Source organism: Calonectris borealis, chromosome 17, assembly GCF_964195595.1.
Source record: "Calonectris borealis chromosome 17, bCalBor7.hap1.2, whole genome shotgun sequence".
Taxonomy (NCBI): Eukaryota; Metazoa; Chordata; class Aves; order Procellariiformes; family Procellariidae; genus Calonectris; species Calonectris borealis.
Genome location: NC_134328.1, coordinates 11,634,927 through 11,652,772, shown reverse-complemented (window position 1 = coordinate 11,652,772; position 17,846 = coordinate 11,634,927). Strand labels below are relative to the sequence as shown.

Here is a 17,846-nt window from a genome sequence, read left to right as displayed (position 1 = left end):
TGAACGCAGCTTTGACCTCTGCATACAACAGTTCCTGCAACTCAGTGGCATGCATTCTAATCAAATTACAGCAATATTAGACTCCATATCCACAAAAATCTCTGACCGTTATGCTACATTAAAACCCGACACAGGGAATACAGAAATACATGAAAGAATCCAGAACGATGCAGGAACACGTTCAAGCAAACCTCAAATATTTTTTTAGAAAACAGTAACTGTCGTTTTGCTCATTAGTCCACAACGGTGAGATGAGAGCTGTTTCACTGAAAATATTACAGACTAGGGGAAAAATCTAAGTCAGTGTGTCTAATACTCTGAAAGTCTTTCCTCCCCGTATGGGCAGTTGTAGTCCAGCAACTGAGAGTAGTGACTGGAAGGCAAGAGACCGAGCTGGAGAAGAACGATCTGTGTTCCTGCTCCTTGAGGGACACTTTCATAAACGCCATACTCTCATTTCTCTGCTATTTTTAATGGTTGCACGCAGCAGGACGTGAACTGCGTTCCCTTCATTCATACAAAACCGATGTGAGGACACGAGGGTGTATTACAACAGCTGATCTTTTACCCCAGAACTGCAATTGCAAAATTGTGTTTGAAGACACAAAAAAAACCCAAAACAAAACAGAAAATGCTGTTGTTAGGGGCTGACTCAGGAGGCCTGGATGGCCCAACCCTAGCGAGAGGCCCAGAGTCAGGAATCCAGCCCTGCGATCCGCAGCGTGGTATGCAGGGCTAGGTGCTGCTGATGTCACCGATGGGCTTATCTCGTACCGAAAAAAGAATTCCTCTTGTATAATAGGGATTGTGGGTGGGAATTAAACTGAAAATAAATCTTCTCCTAACCTTCAGATGCTCTTATGCCTGGGGCGTTGGCCACCAACATTTAAAGTGTAAAGGGGACACATGCACACACTCTATACGTGCATATATATTTACATATATATATATATGTCTTCCTGAGGACATTTCTGAAATAATAGTTTAAACTTGCCATCATTCTAGGACACTAGCATTTTACATCTACCAACAGAAATACATGTGGATGTCATCAACTTAGAGGTCTTTAATATTCATAGTTCTCAGGCCTATATACCAAATTATTAAAAGAATAAGCAGTCCCCTGCCTGTTTCTCCATAAAAATAAATGTCTTGCACAGCGAACATTCCTAGAAAGCAAGAAGATCGTACGCACAAGCTACGAGGCAAAAAGACAGCGAGTGGCTGCGCGGCGGTCGGCAGCGAGGGTCGCTGCCGGGCAATGACCTCCTCTCCAGTTCCCATGTCTCAACGCAGGAGGCTGTGCTCCGTGCCCCACCTGATCTCTGGCAGCACAGAGGAAACATGATGATCTCAAAGAAAAATGTGAAATAGGTCACGAAGTCCCACTTTCAGGAGAAAGGGCACCCTGGAGTATCTTTTTAGGCAGTAACTGAGGTCTCTAATCATTATTTCCCAAAATGTTTCCTCCCATTCCTCCAAACACTATTTCTATCTAATAATCCTGGCTTTTAAACTGTGTTACTATCACTGGACCTCCCACATACGGAACACCTGAAAAACACGCGATAGATGCAACAGCAAGGATGCAAGACGAGCTCTGCTCTTGCAGGGATTTCCCCTCCAGGGCAGATGGACCTTTCCCCTGAATAGTCTGTTGCCCCCTAATCTCCCAGCGCTTGCCTGACCGAGAAAGGCGCAGATGTTTGTTATTGCATAGACAAGCTCAAAAGGTCCAGCCGATTGCGGTCTTATGGCACAGCTCGGAGTGTATACATTCCAAGTTGAAATTTTGCTGATTACAATCAAAGGCTGAGATTCTTATCTGATGGCCACATGTCTGATATCGACTGGTTATTTTGTAATATCCCACAAACTACTTTCTCAACAAAACCAGAATCTGGGATTTCAGCTAAGAAATCCAGCAAGTCATATGGTTTCAAACCTGGAAAACTGGTTCTTGAATTATTTCCTTTTATCACGGTAAACCACAAAAAAGGCTCAATTCCCTGTGCCTGTGACTCCTGCCCTGTTCCTCCCAGAAAGCCTGTGCAGGTGTAGACCCAAACTCTGGAATATTTGGGGGGGATGCTGGTATTGTTGTGGCAATACAATATTAAAGGAGGATTAATTAGATTTATGTTATTTATTTGGGCAGCTGTTCAGTAGATGAAAGGAAGTCTAATGCAAATGAAATGAATAAGCCTTCAGAGGCCAATGTGCAGTCACTTCGCCACTCCTGTCCCTTAGCACGGCTGGTGCAGAAACGGGCACATTCCTTTGACAAAAATGAGGCATTTGAAGATTCCATCAGCTGAACTTGCTCTTTCAAGTGTTGCCAGTAGATGCACAATATATACATGTGCTTTTAAAAGACTTTTATTTTGAACTCAAGATGTGAATCTATGGTATTAAGGAAAGCAGAACAATCCTTTATTTAGCTGCACCTGCACCTTAATGCCTAATGAGTTTAGTCTGATGGAATCCAGACCTCAGGAAGGATTATAAATTCTCATTTGATTTCATTTACTTCTAAAATACCTTAAACCAGCTGTACCAGTCTAGAATCCAGTCCTTCTTTCTGTATCAGTTTTGCAAATGTTGTTGAATCTTTTGCTGTATTAAGTAACTTTATGCTATATAATAATACACCAATAGTAATAAGGAACAGAAGGAACTTGAAAAAATCATGTAGAGGAAGATAATTAGCAGCATATAAGCTTGAAAAGCATCAGTTTACGAGCACAACTTTCATAAAGTTCTTCATGCTCTGGAAGCAAGGTTTGGAAAAAACTGAAACTAAGTTGGTAGGCAATATCCTCTCTCGCCGCCCCATGGAAGGCAGAGGAGTCCGGCCTTGCAATCGGTGGATGAACGCGCTCTCCAGGGCATTAGTGGTACGTTTAGCCATTTCTGTCTGTTTTGTATAAACACATCAGAGACAGTTGGGCAGTGACCTTCCCAAGATTACTGACTCAGGCTGTTTATTATGAACGGTATCTAATTTATCAAATACATTTGAAGCCTTCTTAGTCTGCCCCATGGAATGCAAGAGCATCATTTGATGCTGTCGCATCTCTGCTTGATCAAATCATTGCGTTGAAGAGTTATTATATCACGATTTGGTTTTGCTTTGCATGTCTTCTGCACATGCTTTCTTGCAGATCAAGGTGCCTGTGCTGCAGGCTCCCAGCTTCCTTCCCTTGTACAGATAGTGGGGTGTGAGTAGACACCCTCAGAAGAGCAGGGAAGCTAGCAGTGCTGCTGCCCTCGCCCTCCGAGGATGAGCACCCTTCCAGGCTACCAGTCACTAGTGGGTGTCTTCCTTTACCTGATGTTAGGTTAGAGCTGGCGAAAAACATTTCAGGGAAACCTTCTTGCCTTCCCCCGATCTGAAATTTGGTCCAAGCTGAAGAACAACTGTTTCACACTTGGAAGCTTTCAAGGATGACCTGGATCTTTTTATTCCAAAATTTGCATTTCATCCCAAATAGCCCATTTTAGGTTTCCCTGTAGTAGTCTCTCGTGCCGCCTCTTATCTTCCCTAGCAGAATACACATTATTGCTGACCAGATCTGTTCAGCCACTTGTCTCTCCTTCCTTGGGCCTGGGGATGTGTTTCCATTTGCTCAGCACTATGTGTACAAGCAGACAGGGCAGACTGCTGGTTTTTGCATCAGTGATTTTCTGAGAGGCCTCCAGCCTCAGAGCAGGTTGCAGGAAGCACCTTGGGCCCCATTTGTCTGCTGGTTGGACTGGGGGATTATTTTTCTCAATGAACCATATTGTCACTAACTTTTCTCCCTCTTTGTGCTCTGCAACCTCCTCCTCCTTGAGACACCCATCACCCTGCTTTCTCCTCTAGACCCTTTCTCTGCTGTGGCTGCCACCTCGGTCTCCACCATCCTGACCCTCGTCCCTGATTCCTCCTCCCCTGGCTGCCACTATCTCCTTGTCCCTTGGATGCACTGGCAGAATGTGTGACTTGGAGTTCACACCTAACGCTGGCCCAGCTTCCCCGTGAAGTTAGCCTCACCAGGTACAACTCTCCGATTTCACTGCACCAGGAAAGCAGCCTTGCTGTCCCCCAAATTACAGAGGGAGAGAGAGAGCAGCGTAATGTAGCAGTCATCTCTGTCCAAAGAGGGAAAAGAAAAATGTATTCCTGCATCTTCACACACCTCCCACAGCTGCATCCAGAGGATTTAGGGTTTAGGGGATATATTAGACAGCAGCGCGCCTCTGCTCTTAGGCTGCATTATTCTATGCTACGCATTACGGTGCAGACAAAGAAAAGAAATCAGCAGTAATGATGATGATCTACCTGTCATTTTGGTCACTGCTCAGTTTGACTACAGGGACGTTTTTAGAGGAGGGTGTAGTGAAGAGCTAAGATTGCCTTTGGTGGGCAGGAAGCTTTGCAGCTGCCTCAGCCTGCCCAGTGCAGCCCCCGGCTCCGCGCTGCTGTCCAGGTGCATCCCGCGCTTTCAGATACACAGAGAGAAGCAACACCCCGACCTGTCGGTGGTGCAGTCTGTCGAGGGCAAATACCAGCCTCAGTTAACCCCGCTCCCAGTGACCCCACGGGAGCTTGAGACATTTCGTGATGGCCACAACTCTGGCCAGTTGGGAGGACGTAGGAGGAGCCACGTTTTGCAGCATCCCCAGTTTGCCTCTCTGTCTCTCTGGAAAAATGCCACCCCCGAGGTGCTGGGAAAAGGAGAGCTGCTGGGGGCAAATCCCCAGGTCAGCACTGTCCTGAGCTCCCCCTTCCCAGTGAAGGGGCGAAGAGAAACAAGATTGGAGAGGCTGATGAGGGGAGGCCCTGCAGGAGATTTCCTTGTATCGGATTCCTGGAAGATGAAGGTAGAAATAGAGGGAGTCTGTCTAAAGGAACAACTTCATGAACTCCCATTTATTTCTTTCCCCTGTCAGCCCCCCATTTCTCCATTCCTTCGCACACCCCAAATCCCACAGCCATCCTAAGTGCGTTACAGCAGCTGCAGATGGATTGCAGCACTATGTGCTGCCGTGTTTCACATGCTAAGGCTGTGAATAAGGTATTCTGAAGAAACACAACTCCTCCCTGCTTATTTAACTTTGCTCTCCCTAGATACACATACAGACACTGCAAACTCAGCATCAGGATTCGCACCATGCTCGGTCTGTTTACTATTAGGAGAGTTTCGTGTTCACAGAGCAGTCCCACGTGTAAATTTTTCACAATACCTTTCATCTAGTCTGGCTCTGATTTCAGCAGAGAAACCACAGCGTAAGCAGGTACTGATCAGGGCACACTCGGAAAAGAAAATGGATTACCTGTGCATAACCTGCCCAGATATTTCACGGATGGTCTTTAAGGAGAAATAGTTTTACCATCCAGCATTGCCTTAAAGTGCCTGCGAAGAAATCCCGGCAGGGGATTGCCTCTAAATGCAGAAGGCAGCACGCACGCTTCTCTCTGTCCTTACCCTCCCAATTATTATGTTTCCCCTTTGCCATCTACCATCCTAAGGAATTTTAACTTAAAAGTCTCCTGGGTGACACATGGAGCGAGAGGATGTGGTGACTCGCAGCATCCTCTCATCCACCTCCGCGCTCCTTGGGACGGCTCCCAGGGACGCAGGTGGCTCCGCGCCGCTCTCCGCAGCCCTGCCTGACGCGGGTGCGACGCTAACCCCGACACCGGGAGAACACCAGAAAGGGCGCAGGCACTTTGTTAGACAAATACCAATTTCTGCCCTGGGCAGTCCTTGCTAGCTGAAGTTCAATTTAGTCAGGAAGAACTTGCTGCTGCTTCAGAGATAATTAAACCCATCTTCCCTCAGCCCGCTGTTTGTACACGCACAATGATACCATTGTTCAGTCATGCAACACATATGCTGACATTAAAGTGTTTAATCTTGTAGTACAGTATTCCATTATTTTTTGGACATCTGTACATGATAGAAAGGGTACGTATTAAGGGATTTGTTGACAAAGAAATGGCTAATGCTGATACATGTGTGGACTGAAAGGATCTTTCCAAGTTGTGTTCAGCAGTAGGGAGAGTGCTCCTTCCCAGGCCCGAAGCCTGGCACAGATGTGATATGCACTGTTGCTATTACCACTTTTCAATTTATAACAAGGAGTCAGTGTTCAGAAGAATTTTGGAAGCTCCCTGCTGGGTTTGTGGCTAGGTGGTCTTGCTGGCAACACCACCTTCATGCTGAAAGCTGAAAAAATGAAGTGATGGCTAAAGGAAGAATATTAACTCCAGAGGGCTTTTTTTTTTTTCCCCCTTTCGAAGCAAAAATGCTTACCCCAGATCGCTTTGCAGAATGAGCACTAAAGAATTTCGAACCCCCTGTTTCTGACCTCTGGGGTTGGGGATCAGGATTTATGGAGCCTGGTTTTCATCTCATGTGAAATTAATGTATTAGTCCTGCTTTCCACCCATAGACGGGGCAGGACTTTGCCCTGCCACACACTGAACTTACCATGCAAGAAATAGCTTATCACCTTCACCTCCCTTTACCCGACTGTAAAATGGGTACATGAGCACCGAGCATCTGGGTGCAGGTTCCATTCTGCTGAGCGCTGCCTTGGCTCAGAGCAGCCCCTTCTGCAAAGGGCGGACGGGGACAAGACCATCAGGACAGAGCTTCGGTCCGTGAGCCCAGACCCCCCTGAGCGCCTGGGGGTCCCGGGCCTGTGGCTGAAGGACAGACTGGGTTTTCAGAAGCGGCAGGATGGCGGCAGTCCCTGACAATAGGATGCATTAATGACTTATAGAAAAACCACAGACTATTTTTCTAGTAAGCTTATCTTGCAGACCAAAATTATGGGAGCATTTGTTTTTCCCTAGGTTTCTCCAAAAACCTGCAGTAGCTTAGAGATGATTTGGAGAGCTGCAACTGTCCAATGTAAAAAAGCCCTCCAAATGCTGTTTTTATCACTCTTTAAAAAAAAAAATCCCATCACACAACCCAGGACATTTGCTCTACTCCATTTATAGGACTCCCAATTTATATTCTTTAACTATTTCTTCAAATATTTCTTTAACTGCTCCTTTAGCTGCCTAATATCAGCATGTAAATCTTGTAGCCGAGAGGACGAAGCAAATGAAAACCAATCACAGAGCTGCGCATTCCCAAATTCCTGCCATTATAAATTTACTGCCACTGCCCCTGTAACTCTCGCTGTCAAGCACAATGAGGAGGGGAACATGTGCCTTAGCAGACCGTGGCCTGGCATGGCATTATTGCAATCTTTATTATACTCCCCCTCTTCCTCAGAAAAGTATAAGGACTGACCTTGCACTTCTTGCTAAATCGGGAATCCCGCTGAGCCCAATAGGCTCTTTCAGCTGTGGAGACCGCTGGATCCTTCCCCTAATTGGTTTTCTCCTCCTTGAACTTCACTAGCATAAGAAGAAAAGGCTTATATTTCATAAGTGACATGGTTTTATCCACCAATTTAGAGACAAAGAAGTGCAATTTATAGAGGGAACATTTAATGCCTCTTAATTAGCATCCCATCAAGAGGTCTCAAATTTGGCATCCTGAAAATTTAGAGCGCAGTTTCACAACCGCCGCAAGCCCAGAGTCCAAGGGGTGGCCCTGTGCTGGGAGGTCCCCGGTCCCCCTCCTGCCACCGCTGCTCTTGGGCCACCACAGTGAGCTGGGTGAGGAGGGGATCCACCTGAAACCTCATCTGGGGAAAGGAAAATTATTTTTCAGTTGATTCCATTTCCCAAGGGAGACAGCAGGGTGAAGCAGTAGACAGGACCTTCCCTTTGAAAGCAGTAATGTACGCAAGCTAAAAATGCTCGTGGACCCCAGGTGGAGCTGGTGGTCCCAGGGCAGGCGATTTCTAGGAATCTCGTGCTCTACACTGAAGTGATGCAAGAGAGTTTCTGAAGTTTTAGCTTGGATCTCTAGGGGCGGTGATGGAGAGAATTAAAGGTAATTTTTCTAGGAAAATTCAAACAAGATTTTGCGCTGCTGGGTGAAAACAGTGTAGCTCAAAGTGTAGTTCGCCCTTTCATGAAAACACTTAGGCTTAAATCCAAGGACAAGCCAGCCGGCCCTCAGCCATCTCTGAAGAAATAGCGCTTATTTTCTGCAGGTATCAGAGGCAAAGCAAATAAAGACTTTCCTACCCACTAAACTCACCTACATGACTTCTTCAGTCCCTGGGGCCAGGCAGGCACAGGTAGGCTCTGAAAACCTGTTAGACCTTGATGCTGGAGTGTGGCAGATTTTTTTTTGGCATCCAAATCTCTGAGGGGTTTCGCAGGCAACTGCTGATGGCTCTGCAGTCGAGTCTCCTGCCTGGCCGAGAGGCTGAGGCGAGGGGGTGTTGTCTTTTGGAATCTATTTTCCTTTGACTTATCTTTCAGTCTCAGGAATTCAGGACCTTTAATCTATTTGAGATTAAAGTCCTTTACAAATCCCTTCTGGCCTTTTTTGGGAGTAAAGAAGTTACAGGCATCCTACTGCACATTCCTTTTGGTGCTTTTTTTCATTGTAAATGAGACAAGTAGCACTTTAATTGTTGTGAGCACTACAATAAATGAGACAACTACTCTTAAAGTGCCTTATAAAAACAATTAATGTATTATCAGGTGAAAGTGTTAACAGGAAAATTTAAGTTTTTATTTGTTTAAATATTGAAAATATATTCCAAGTGCATCACCCAAATGTGCCAGGGAGGAGGAGGTATGGAATTACCAAGGCTTTTCCAGTTTGGCAGCCTGAGCACAGAATCTATTCATCTGGTGTTTCCTTTGCTTGAGAAAAAGAGATTTTTTACATCTTCAGATAACTAGAGCGTAAAAATATTTAGGTAGGTAGATTGGCAAAAGTAAGGCCTCTCATAAAATCCATTGAAATTAGTGGAAATATTTCTATTGACTTCGCTGGGGTTTGGATTAGCTCTTTAACGCTTCTGTAATAATTATTTTTTAACACAGTCATTCCTGGAAAATTATTGCTGTGATTCACTGGTCCTTTGCTTGACATATGGAGTTAGTGATTGACATTGCGCTACTGCGCTCGGTACTAAGGCTAAAAAGGGAGGGTTTCTTGGTATGTGTAGAGAGAAATAATAACTACTGCAAGCTATGTCTCAACATAATCTTTGCTGTCATGTATCATGCCTTGCCTACCATCAATCCGTGTTACAGAACCAGTGGTCCAACCAGTGTTTACAGAATCAGCTCAGGTCGGCTTTTCACTTACCAGCAGTGATTTACAAAGAAGCTGAAAATAGTTGGGGCTCTTATTTCTAGTCTCAACATATTTGTGAAAATGACCAAACATGGGATCAGTTCAAGTTTCCCAGCTTTATGCTGATGTGTCATTTGCTTTAGAAGTTTGGGTACCCTGGGGTGTTAAACCAGGATCACAAGCTTTTCTGTCCAACATTACTTTTTTAGTATTGGTTTCAATTGTATTGCTCTAAGTTCTAGATGTCAACAACTACACTTTTTCATCCCTGCATCTTAATGTTTTCAAGTTTTGTATCTGAATAGTACACTTTAGGGCACGTCAAAACAAGTACCAAGTATTTGTTGACATTTTATCTCCAGCTTTCTCATATTTTTGGATCTGATACCTGGCTACTTCACACCCGAGCACATGTATCCATCCTGTTTTCTTTTAACCATCCCTGTTGTTGCACAACTATGCCATCCTGCCTCCTCTTGCATCACCATAATGCCACAACAGAGTCGGTTTGGAGAGACAAAAGACTTCAGAGAGATCAGAGCCCTATCTGTATCAGATAGACGAGTGCAGTCTGTGCAGCATTCAGATTGTGGACAGATAGTCAAGGCCAGACTTTCAGAGATGCTGAGCTTACTTGCATATTTGCAACAGAGGTGTGGCAAATTTACTGATAACCGCTAACCTAAGATACGTGCTTGTTTTGGTTGGATCACCTTAATTGTCCTGCACACTTTTTGGTGTCTTGCTTATTTTCTCATGAATCTGTTGTCTGCCTCCATCCTACAGCTCCTGAAGTCCCATGGTCTCGACCTTTCCTTTCCCAAAGGACTGTGCCAAAGGGAGAGTCCGATGATCTCCATCTACCATAGCTATGATTTAAGTGCCACACTCACCATGCCCAAGAGTTATTTTGCACCAGCAGATTTTGAGCCATGTGTTAAATTAGGTCATAATTTGTCTACAGTGGTTGTGCCTCCAAAATGCGATGCCACTTCTAGAAATGAGGAGGGGCACGCATTTACACATTCATCACCTGTGAGTGACTTTGGGTTGTTTCTTTAGGAGAGGAAATCCATTGTTTTCCCACAGCTAAGGCACACAGTCTGTTTCATAGCAGAATTATTTTTCAAGGGTGTTCTTCCTTTTCACATTTTACAACCTTTGATTGCACATCCAGAGCTTTGGCTTCCTCTCCAAGCAGCTGCCTTGCCAAGGCATTTGAATTGTGGCAGTTTCTGAGCTGGAATTTCCAGTGTTTGAAATTAGGAACTGGGCTAAAACCATTCACCAAAAGCCTTTGGGTAGTAGTGATTTGTAAGAACTATGAACCTGGGACAAACATGAGTTCAAGTTCTTCGGGCAGAAGGGCTGTTAAGTATACCCAGCAAATATTGATATTGCTTGATGACTTTTAAGGGAACATTTAACACATAACGGCTGACAAACTGAGATTAAGTCCTTCAAGAATGAGCAAAAGGTTCTCATTATGGTATGTTGTGTCAATAGGGATCACGGATTTTATAGAGCTAACGGAGAAACTACAGTCATATTCAAAGAGCTGTAGCAATTCTCTTGAATGTTTCGGTGAACACTTAAAATACCACTCTCCCTGCCCCCCTTTTTTATTTTTAAAAACACCCCCTCCGCCCCGTTCAAACTCCTCAGGTAATTAATTGGAAACGACCCAGTTGCAGTATTGTTAAAGGTCTGACTAACACCCATCAAACCCAGGAAACTCAGACTTCTTGAGCACTCCCCTGCTTACCTCGTGCTGTTGTGCTTAAGGTATTTCTGGGGTCTACAAAAAGTGCACGATCCTATATACTGTACCATATGTTCACAAATACCGACGCACAGCAGCATGAATTAAGGATAGGATTTCAGCCTTCATAATGAAGAGTCTTGCTTTTATAAGTTCAAGTCAGACCCTTAACGTTATTTTAACATAGATTTTGGTGTTTAATTATGTAATAAGATTTACTGCAGTCATCTAACAGATGTTGATTCAGGGTCAGTGTTTCTCATAAATTAGTTCTGAAAGGATTTGTTACTTCTGGGTCAGCAGATAGGTCCAGAGTGCAAAGAAAAAGGGGAAAAACAATAAACACTGAGTTGAAGGGTTTCTTGGGATTCTTTCTTCAGTTACATATCCACATATTTTCATGATCTTAATGACTATAGCCACAGGAATGTTTGCTTTAACACTAAAGATGGCTCAGGCCAAAACCCTATATCCAAACATCTGCAAAGCATGGGAAAGTTCAAACTTTGGGGCTCTTTATTTTATGACCCTGGCTGTTAATTCTTCATTCTAATATGACATATTTTTTCTAGGGCTCTGCAGTGGGAATCACTGTGAACTCTAGCAGCACCCGAAAAAGTTTCATCTTCATGTGTTTGTTGTCAGACTTTGTGTATGAAGTGCAGCTAAAGACCGGTGTTGGCCGATGTGGTTGTCATCACATATGTACACTGAAAAGCTGCACCCACCTTCCTTTGAAAATTCAGCCTTCCCATGTCTTTGGAAGCAAATCATATTGGTACATCCTACTGCTAGACCTCTCTATAATACACCCTGCTGGTGATGTTATCCGTAATATAAGTAAAACCACGCAACATTATATTCATTCTTCTATAGTTGTGGTTAAAAGAGCTATTCCATATTAAAATTTTTTTCCCTCCCCTCTATAATTTAGGTGCAGACAAATTCCTTTGAGACTGAAATCATACTCTTTATATCTTATTCTGCTGAGAATACTGCGGAGGAAAGGGATTGAGGCACATTTAATAGTGTTGCTAGCCCTTACGGGGCAGTTTTAGCCTGCCAAGTGTTTTACAAACACTGGTGAATATTCACAATATTCCCCCACTTCAGGGTATGAGAGACCGAGTGATCTTCCTGGGGCTGTACGAGATGTTATAGCTAGAGGTGCAGCTATAACTTTGTTCATTCAGCGCACGCTAAGACTGCTCAACCTATAAAACCATTTGCTGACCTTAATCGCCTTTGTCTTGGAAAGTTTAGGGGTTTCACACCTAAACAACTCCTCTAAGATGAATCCCAGCTATTAGTAAGAGCTCTGAAGCATTTCCCTGAACAGCAATCATACAGTGGCAAACTGTGAGCCCTGGACTCCTTGCAGAAGTAATGTGCGAGAGGAGGAAGAGCCCGCGGCCAGCTGCTGAATCTCGGCCAGCAAAGCAGCGCTGAACCTGCTCCGTGGAAGCGCTTGGACACAGCCCGGTTCCCGGAGGCTCCCCACGCTCCGTCCCTGCCACGGGGGAGGCCCGCGCAAGTGCTGATATACATTTGTACCGTGCAGCGCTGTAAATTTAAATAGCACTTTCCAGACTCGGGCTTGAAACTCCTCTTTTTCAGGAGTAATTCCATTTAAGTCAATGGATTTACACAATGGATTTACTGCTGCCAGAAGAGAATCAGGCCTGTAGAAAGACACACATTCTTTGCCAAGAAAATCTCAGAGCTAACTACTTGAATTGTGCAGTCGAGCTGCAGGGAGGTCAAGTGGACAGACGACGGGACTGGGACATACGGGAAGTCCCTGGTTCAAACTTCAGCTCTTAAAATGTCGTACGATGTGACCTCTGGCGAGTCAGTTCATCCCTTATACCTCTCTTTCCCCATTTTCCTTTGTCCAACTTGTCTATTTAACTTGGAATTTATTCCAAGAAGGGTGCTTCACTTCATGCGCTGGGATGGGGCGCTGACACCTCTCCTCCCCCTTGCTGGAGGACAGTCTCGAAATCTTTGTGTCCTCACAACACTTACCCTCAGCTTCAATATCCACAAGCAGTGTTACACCAGACCATCAGCTGTCCGTCAGAATGACAGCGGATCTGTCACTCGGTGGGATAACGCACCGTCCTAACACTGTCTTGGGAGGACTCTGGCACTTCTTGTTATTTCGTGGTCATGGTTGGGAGGTGGAAGGAGGTCCTTGCTTTGAACATTTGCTTCACAGCCCTGATCGCTAAAGATGCTTTAAGATAGAAGCTTCAACCCTTCAAAGCGGGGCTCTGGGTCTGTGATGAATTCAGCTGGCACCAATGTGGGTCACCAGTATGAAAAGCCTCAAGGACTGGAATTTGTGTGTATATGTGTGCGGGTATGCGCGCGCGCGTGTGTAATTTTCAGAAGCAGAGTCCGGCCAAGAACCAGCACTCCTGAAAAGCCCCATCTGTTTCTTTCAGCTCCTTCCCGCAGCAGCTTGGTCGTTATCAGTGGCAAATGTCCAGAGTCACTTGTCAAGCACGAAGCTGCCAAAAATCATTAAAACACAACGGTCACCCACACCCTGTACCAGCCAGCTGTAAAACTGTTTCAAAGAGAGTCTGATAAACACATATATGCTTATAATAGCCCAGATAGAGTCATGTATTTCCTACGTGCTTTAATGAACCGAACAACAGCATGAGATGCTGCAATCAGATATTCTTGCCCTTTTCTGTTGTGGCAACTCACAAGCTTGTTTGATGGCAAGGGGAAAGGGAACAAAGCAGGTGGCTAATGGGCTGTTTTTCTGTTTCAGTGGAGCATGACAGAGAGTTTCACCATCAGCGCTGCCACTACCGAGAGTTCAGGTTTGATCTCTCCAGAATCCCAGAGGGGGAAGCGGTGACGGCTGCCGAGTTCAGGATATATAAGGATTACATCCGCGAACGCTTCGATAATGAAACGTTCCAGATTAGTGTCTACCAGGTACTCCAGGAGCACCCTGGAAGGTGAGTGACCCACAGGGAAATCCTGATGAAAGCACAAGCACAGTATGTTCCTTCGGAGAGTTATGCCCAATACTTTTAGAAACACTGGTGCCATCAGCAAAACTGGCTGAAGAGCTGGGTTTAGGCATCAGGGTTGTACGGCGAAATCTCAGTCAATGCTAATGCGGAGGGCACGTAGCTGCCTTGTGTGGGCAGCCACCGAGGGCATGGGGAGAAGGTGCCCTGTGAGCCTCCAACGCCCCAAGGAGCATCCCCAGCGCTGTCGCTCTTGTCCCTGGGAGCACTCAGTAGCTGAGGAGCCACCAAGCCTGGCCGTGTGCTAGTGCAGGAAAAGATCATAAACTCAGAGTATTTCAAGATTTCTGTAAGACCTACCCTCTTCCTCCTGCTGCTTATGGATCCTGAGGTGGCAAAACCACATCCGAATGCTTTCTTTCTAATTGTAGCTTAATTACTAGCCTTTATTACCGAAGGCGTTCAAGATCCCTAATTAACAAAGACAGATGACACCATGCTTTTTATATTGACTGATTGTTTTGCGTGTGCAAAACTACAAGATGAGCTATTAAATCCATTCCAAGCAATTATTAATGTATGCCAAGCTCCCTGACAAATCCTCCAGGGAACTTGAATAAGAACATATGTTCAATTTTCTCATCTGTTTTTAGTTCCAATTAATCAGCAATCCCAAACCAGTTATCAAAGACACTTAGTTTCATTTGCACGTATTTCTTTTACATACAAATCCTACCAAAAGTGAGATTGCATTTATTTACATGAAAAGTATTTACAGTCACACGCTAGTCAGAAATTATTCTTTAGGACTACTAAATATGGGGTAATAATACTACAGCCCTAATTTAGGTTTATGAAAAGAGAAACACTAGGGATTTAAAAAGGGGAAAGTCCAAAAGGGTAAGAAAAAAAAAGTGTAATCAGGACTCTTGCTTTATATTTTTATAAGAGCTAATAAAAATGCAGAAAAAAATTGAAATATGACAGGAAACCTTATCAACATTTTTAAATGGTGAGAATTTCTACCGGCTTTGCTGCATGGTAGAAGTATTTAACCACTGGTGTGTTTTCTTCCACATCTGAAATTCTAATTTTATGGCTTAAAACTCATGGTTCTCCTGGCATTTCTAATGACACAATTATTTGCAGGGACTATGCTAATATTAATCTATTTTTATCAAACAATGATAATTCAAAATATATATTTTAACGAGGCTTTCTTAAAGGAGAAGGCAACAAGCCACAAATGTGCATAGGACCCATTGGATGTCCTGCTTACCGTAAGCATTTACGTTTATTCCATCTTAGGCCCTTCCAGAGATAGAAGGCTCCCTTTGCTGTATTTCTTGAGTAGATTATTTAGGTACAAGCCTGCAGGGATGAATTTTCACTCTGGGGAAGAGCAGGGACAAGAGACGTGTTGGCAGATGAAGAGGCCCTAACCAGTGTGCCAGGGCATTAGGGGATTGCCAGAAACCTGTTCTTGGAGTAAATGTCCTTCCTCATCAGATGCCAGGGAAGTTCTCCTTCAGATCCTGATGAGCGAGGTAGGTGCCCACTAGGAATCTTACTGACAGAGTTAGGATGACACTTATTAACTTAATTTTACAATGATACATCCACAGGTTTGTTAAAACTACGTTTAGAGAGGGCTGCAAGGTACCCACTGGGGATAGTTATGTGTGGAGCAGCAAGTGTTTCTGCAAACTGTCTCCTTCACGAACTCTTATTCCTAAAGGAAAAAATGTATGCAAAGGGCAGGCATATACATGAACTGGCTGGAAGAGGTGAGGAATCTTGCTAATTATACAGATGTTCCAGCTACAAGACTAGATGCAATTTCACTGCATCATATTCACCACAGGAACACTATTTTTAACGAGTGTTCGTGCGTATTCACCCTTTGCATACATTTTGGCACAGGCGATGGTGAGTTTTGAACAGTTTGTCCTGAAAAAATATTCCTGTTGGTTTGGATTGACCAAAGGTAAAAATATTGTCACTAACATTTGTAAAAATATTTGCTCTTTTTCTGCATTTTTCCACTGACATTTTCCAACCGGCTCTGTCACGGACCAGTCATCCAAGTCAGTGTGTCATTGGGCAAGTGGAGAAAGAAAACAAACTCTCTCCAACGTTGATCAAAAAACACCCATTCACTTTGATGCTTCCTTGGCTGTTTGTCTCATCCTGAGCGGGAAGTCAGACCCATCTGACGTTGTTAGCAACAAGGGCAAAACAAAGCCAAACCCTCCCCCCCACGCAGGCAAGAAAACCTTTGCTCGCATTTGGCTTTGTAGATTCCTCTCCCTAGAGCACGGCAGGTACAATGGCCAACGAAAAACCAAACGGTTTTCCCTCTCCCTGTGCTCTTATGGTGATACAACAGCAGTGGGATCTCCCAGGCGGTTGCTGGAATTGCCTTTCGGGATCTGAAACACCGGGTATTCTCCAGGCCCGTGCCCCGCTCCTGTTTAAGTGCACCAAGGCAGAGCAGCTCGGTGCCGGGCTCCCCAGAGGCAGCTGCAGCATCGTCTCTCCTTCATAACACACAGCAGAGATCAGGACAGCTTCGGGGGCCACAAAACCAGCACGGGATGCGGCTGGAAAGCCCAAGCTGAGGCTGACTGGAGATTTTTTTCCTTTGAGGGTGAAGAGACCATCAGATACACTGAAGGCTTGATTTTCAGTTAAACCTCAGATGAGCCTCCAGTTCGGAGGGTGTGATGGTGTGCCCTCAGTTCAAATAAACCATAAGTACGAGCAGTTCAACAATTAATGACTTGCTTTACGAGTTCAGACAGGTTGGCAGGTATCTAACCAGCAACATCTCTTGTCTGCAATTTATTCTCCGTGAAAAATACAGGCATAGGTCTTTCCAGACAAACAGATGCAACCCCAGCAGACTATTTCTGAAACCCTGCCCCTCAATAGTACCAACATTTGAACGCAGGGTGGAAGCTTTCCTCCATCTGCCTGCTCAGTCGTGGGCAGATAGACGCCTAACGACCCTGGCAGTAAAAATGAGAGCCCAGCCCCATGCTTTGTAGCAGACGATATGCCACTCCGGACTTTGACTAACTGAAATTATGTCTCTGTCAAATTGAAGATATTATTACAGGTGTTTATAGGAAAGCAGACTAAATGATCAAATATTCTTTCTGGCCTTTCCAAAACTGTGAATTCATTGCAAGGCAAGCTTTTCAAACTGGCAACATCTCCTTTATAAAAAGGCATGTACAGCATTCTTTAGGCACGAAGCATCAGTTATTCACTTTAAGCAAGCAAGTACATTCATGAACAAAAATGTTTCTAATATCATCAACACTGTGAAAACAGTTGATGTTTTGACTAATATAACATGTCTCAAAGCTTTCGTGTGCATAACTTAAAGTCCAGTGACTCATGTCCAACTTCTGTTTGGTCTTAATGGTTCACTCACCCAAAAGCCTGGGAAAGAGTTTTATAAAGCCAGCGACTGGCTTGAGAAGGGTGCTGAGCAGCAGGACGTCAAGTCCCTGTTTGTGGTCACAAACCCTGCTAGTGGGAACTAAATGTTGCCGTCAGGGAGCTGGGCACTGCTCAAGCCCCCGTTCTCCTCCCTCCGGGGTGCTGCGGGAAAGCAAAGCAGATTCCAGTGCTAGGGAGCGCACATCTCGGGGCACAAGGCTTGTTACAAGGTGTTGAAGGTCATTTATCACAGGCACCTACACAGGGAACATGTCAAAATAAAGCTTATGGGTATGAGCCTGAGAAAAATGAACTTTGATACTTTTACAGTAGAATCATGAAATAGTTTGTGAACTACTTTGCAAAAGAAATATCCATTACCCTCAGACTCTCCGCTATTGTTGTAAGCAATGGCCAAAGGAAGAA

At 44.6% G+C, this 17,846-nt stretch overlaps 1 protein-coding gene across 1 annotated transcript in view; it reads left to right on the top strand.

The window, feature by feature from the left end:
- The window catches only part of BMP7 (bone morphogenetic protein 7), a 47,839-nt gene that overhangs the window by 10,904 nt on the left and 19,089 nt on the right, over window positions 1-17,846 (top strand). Inside the window, exon 2 of the mRNA XM_075166582.1 lies at window positions 13,763-13,955. Coding sequence (XP_075022683.1) covers window positions 13,763-13,955 — 193 coding nt within the window. The remainder of the gene's footprint in view (window positions 1-13,762; window positions 13,956-17,846) is intronic.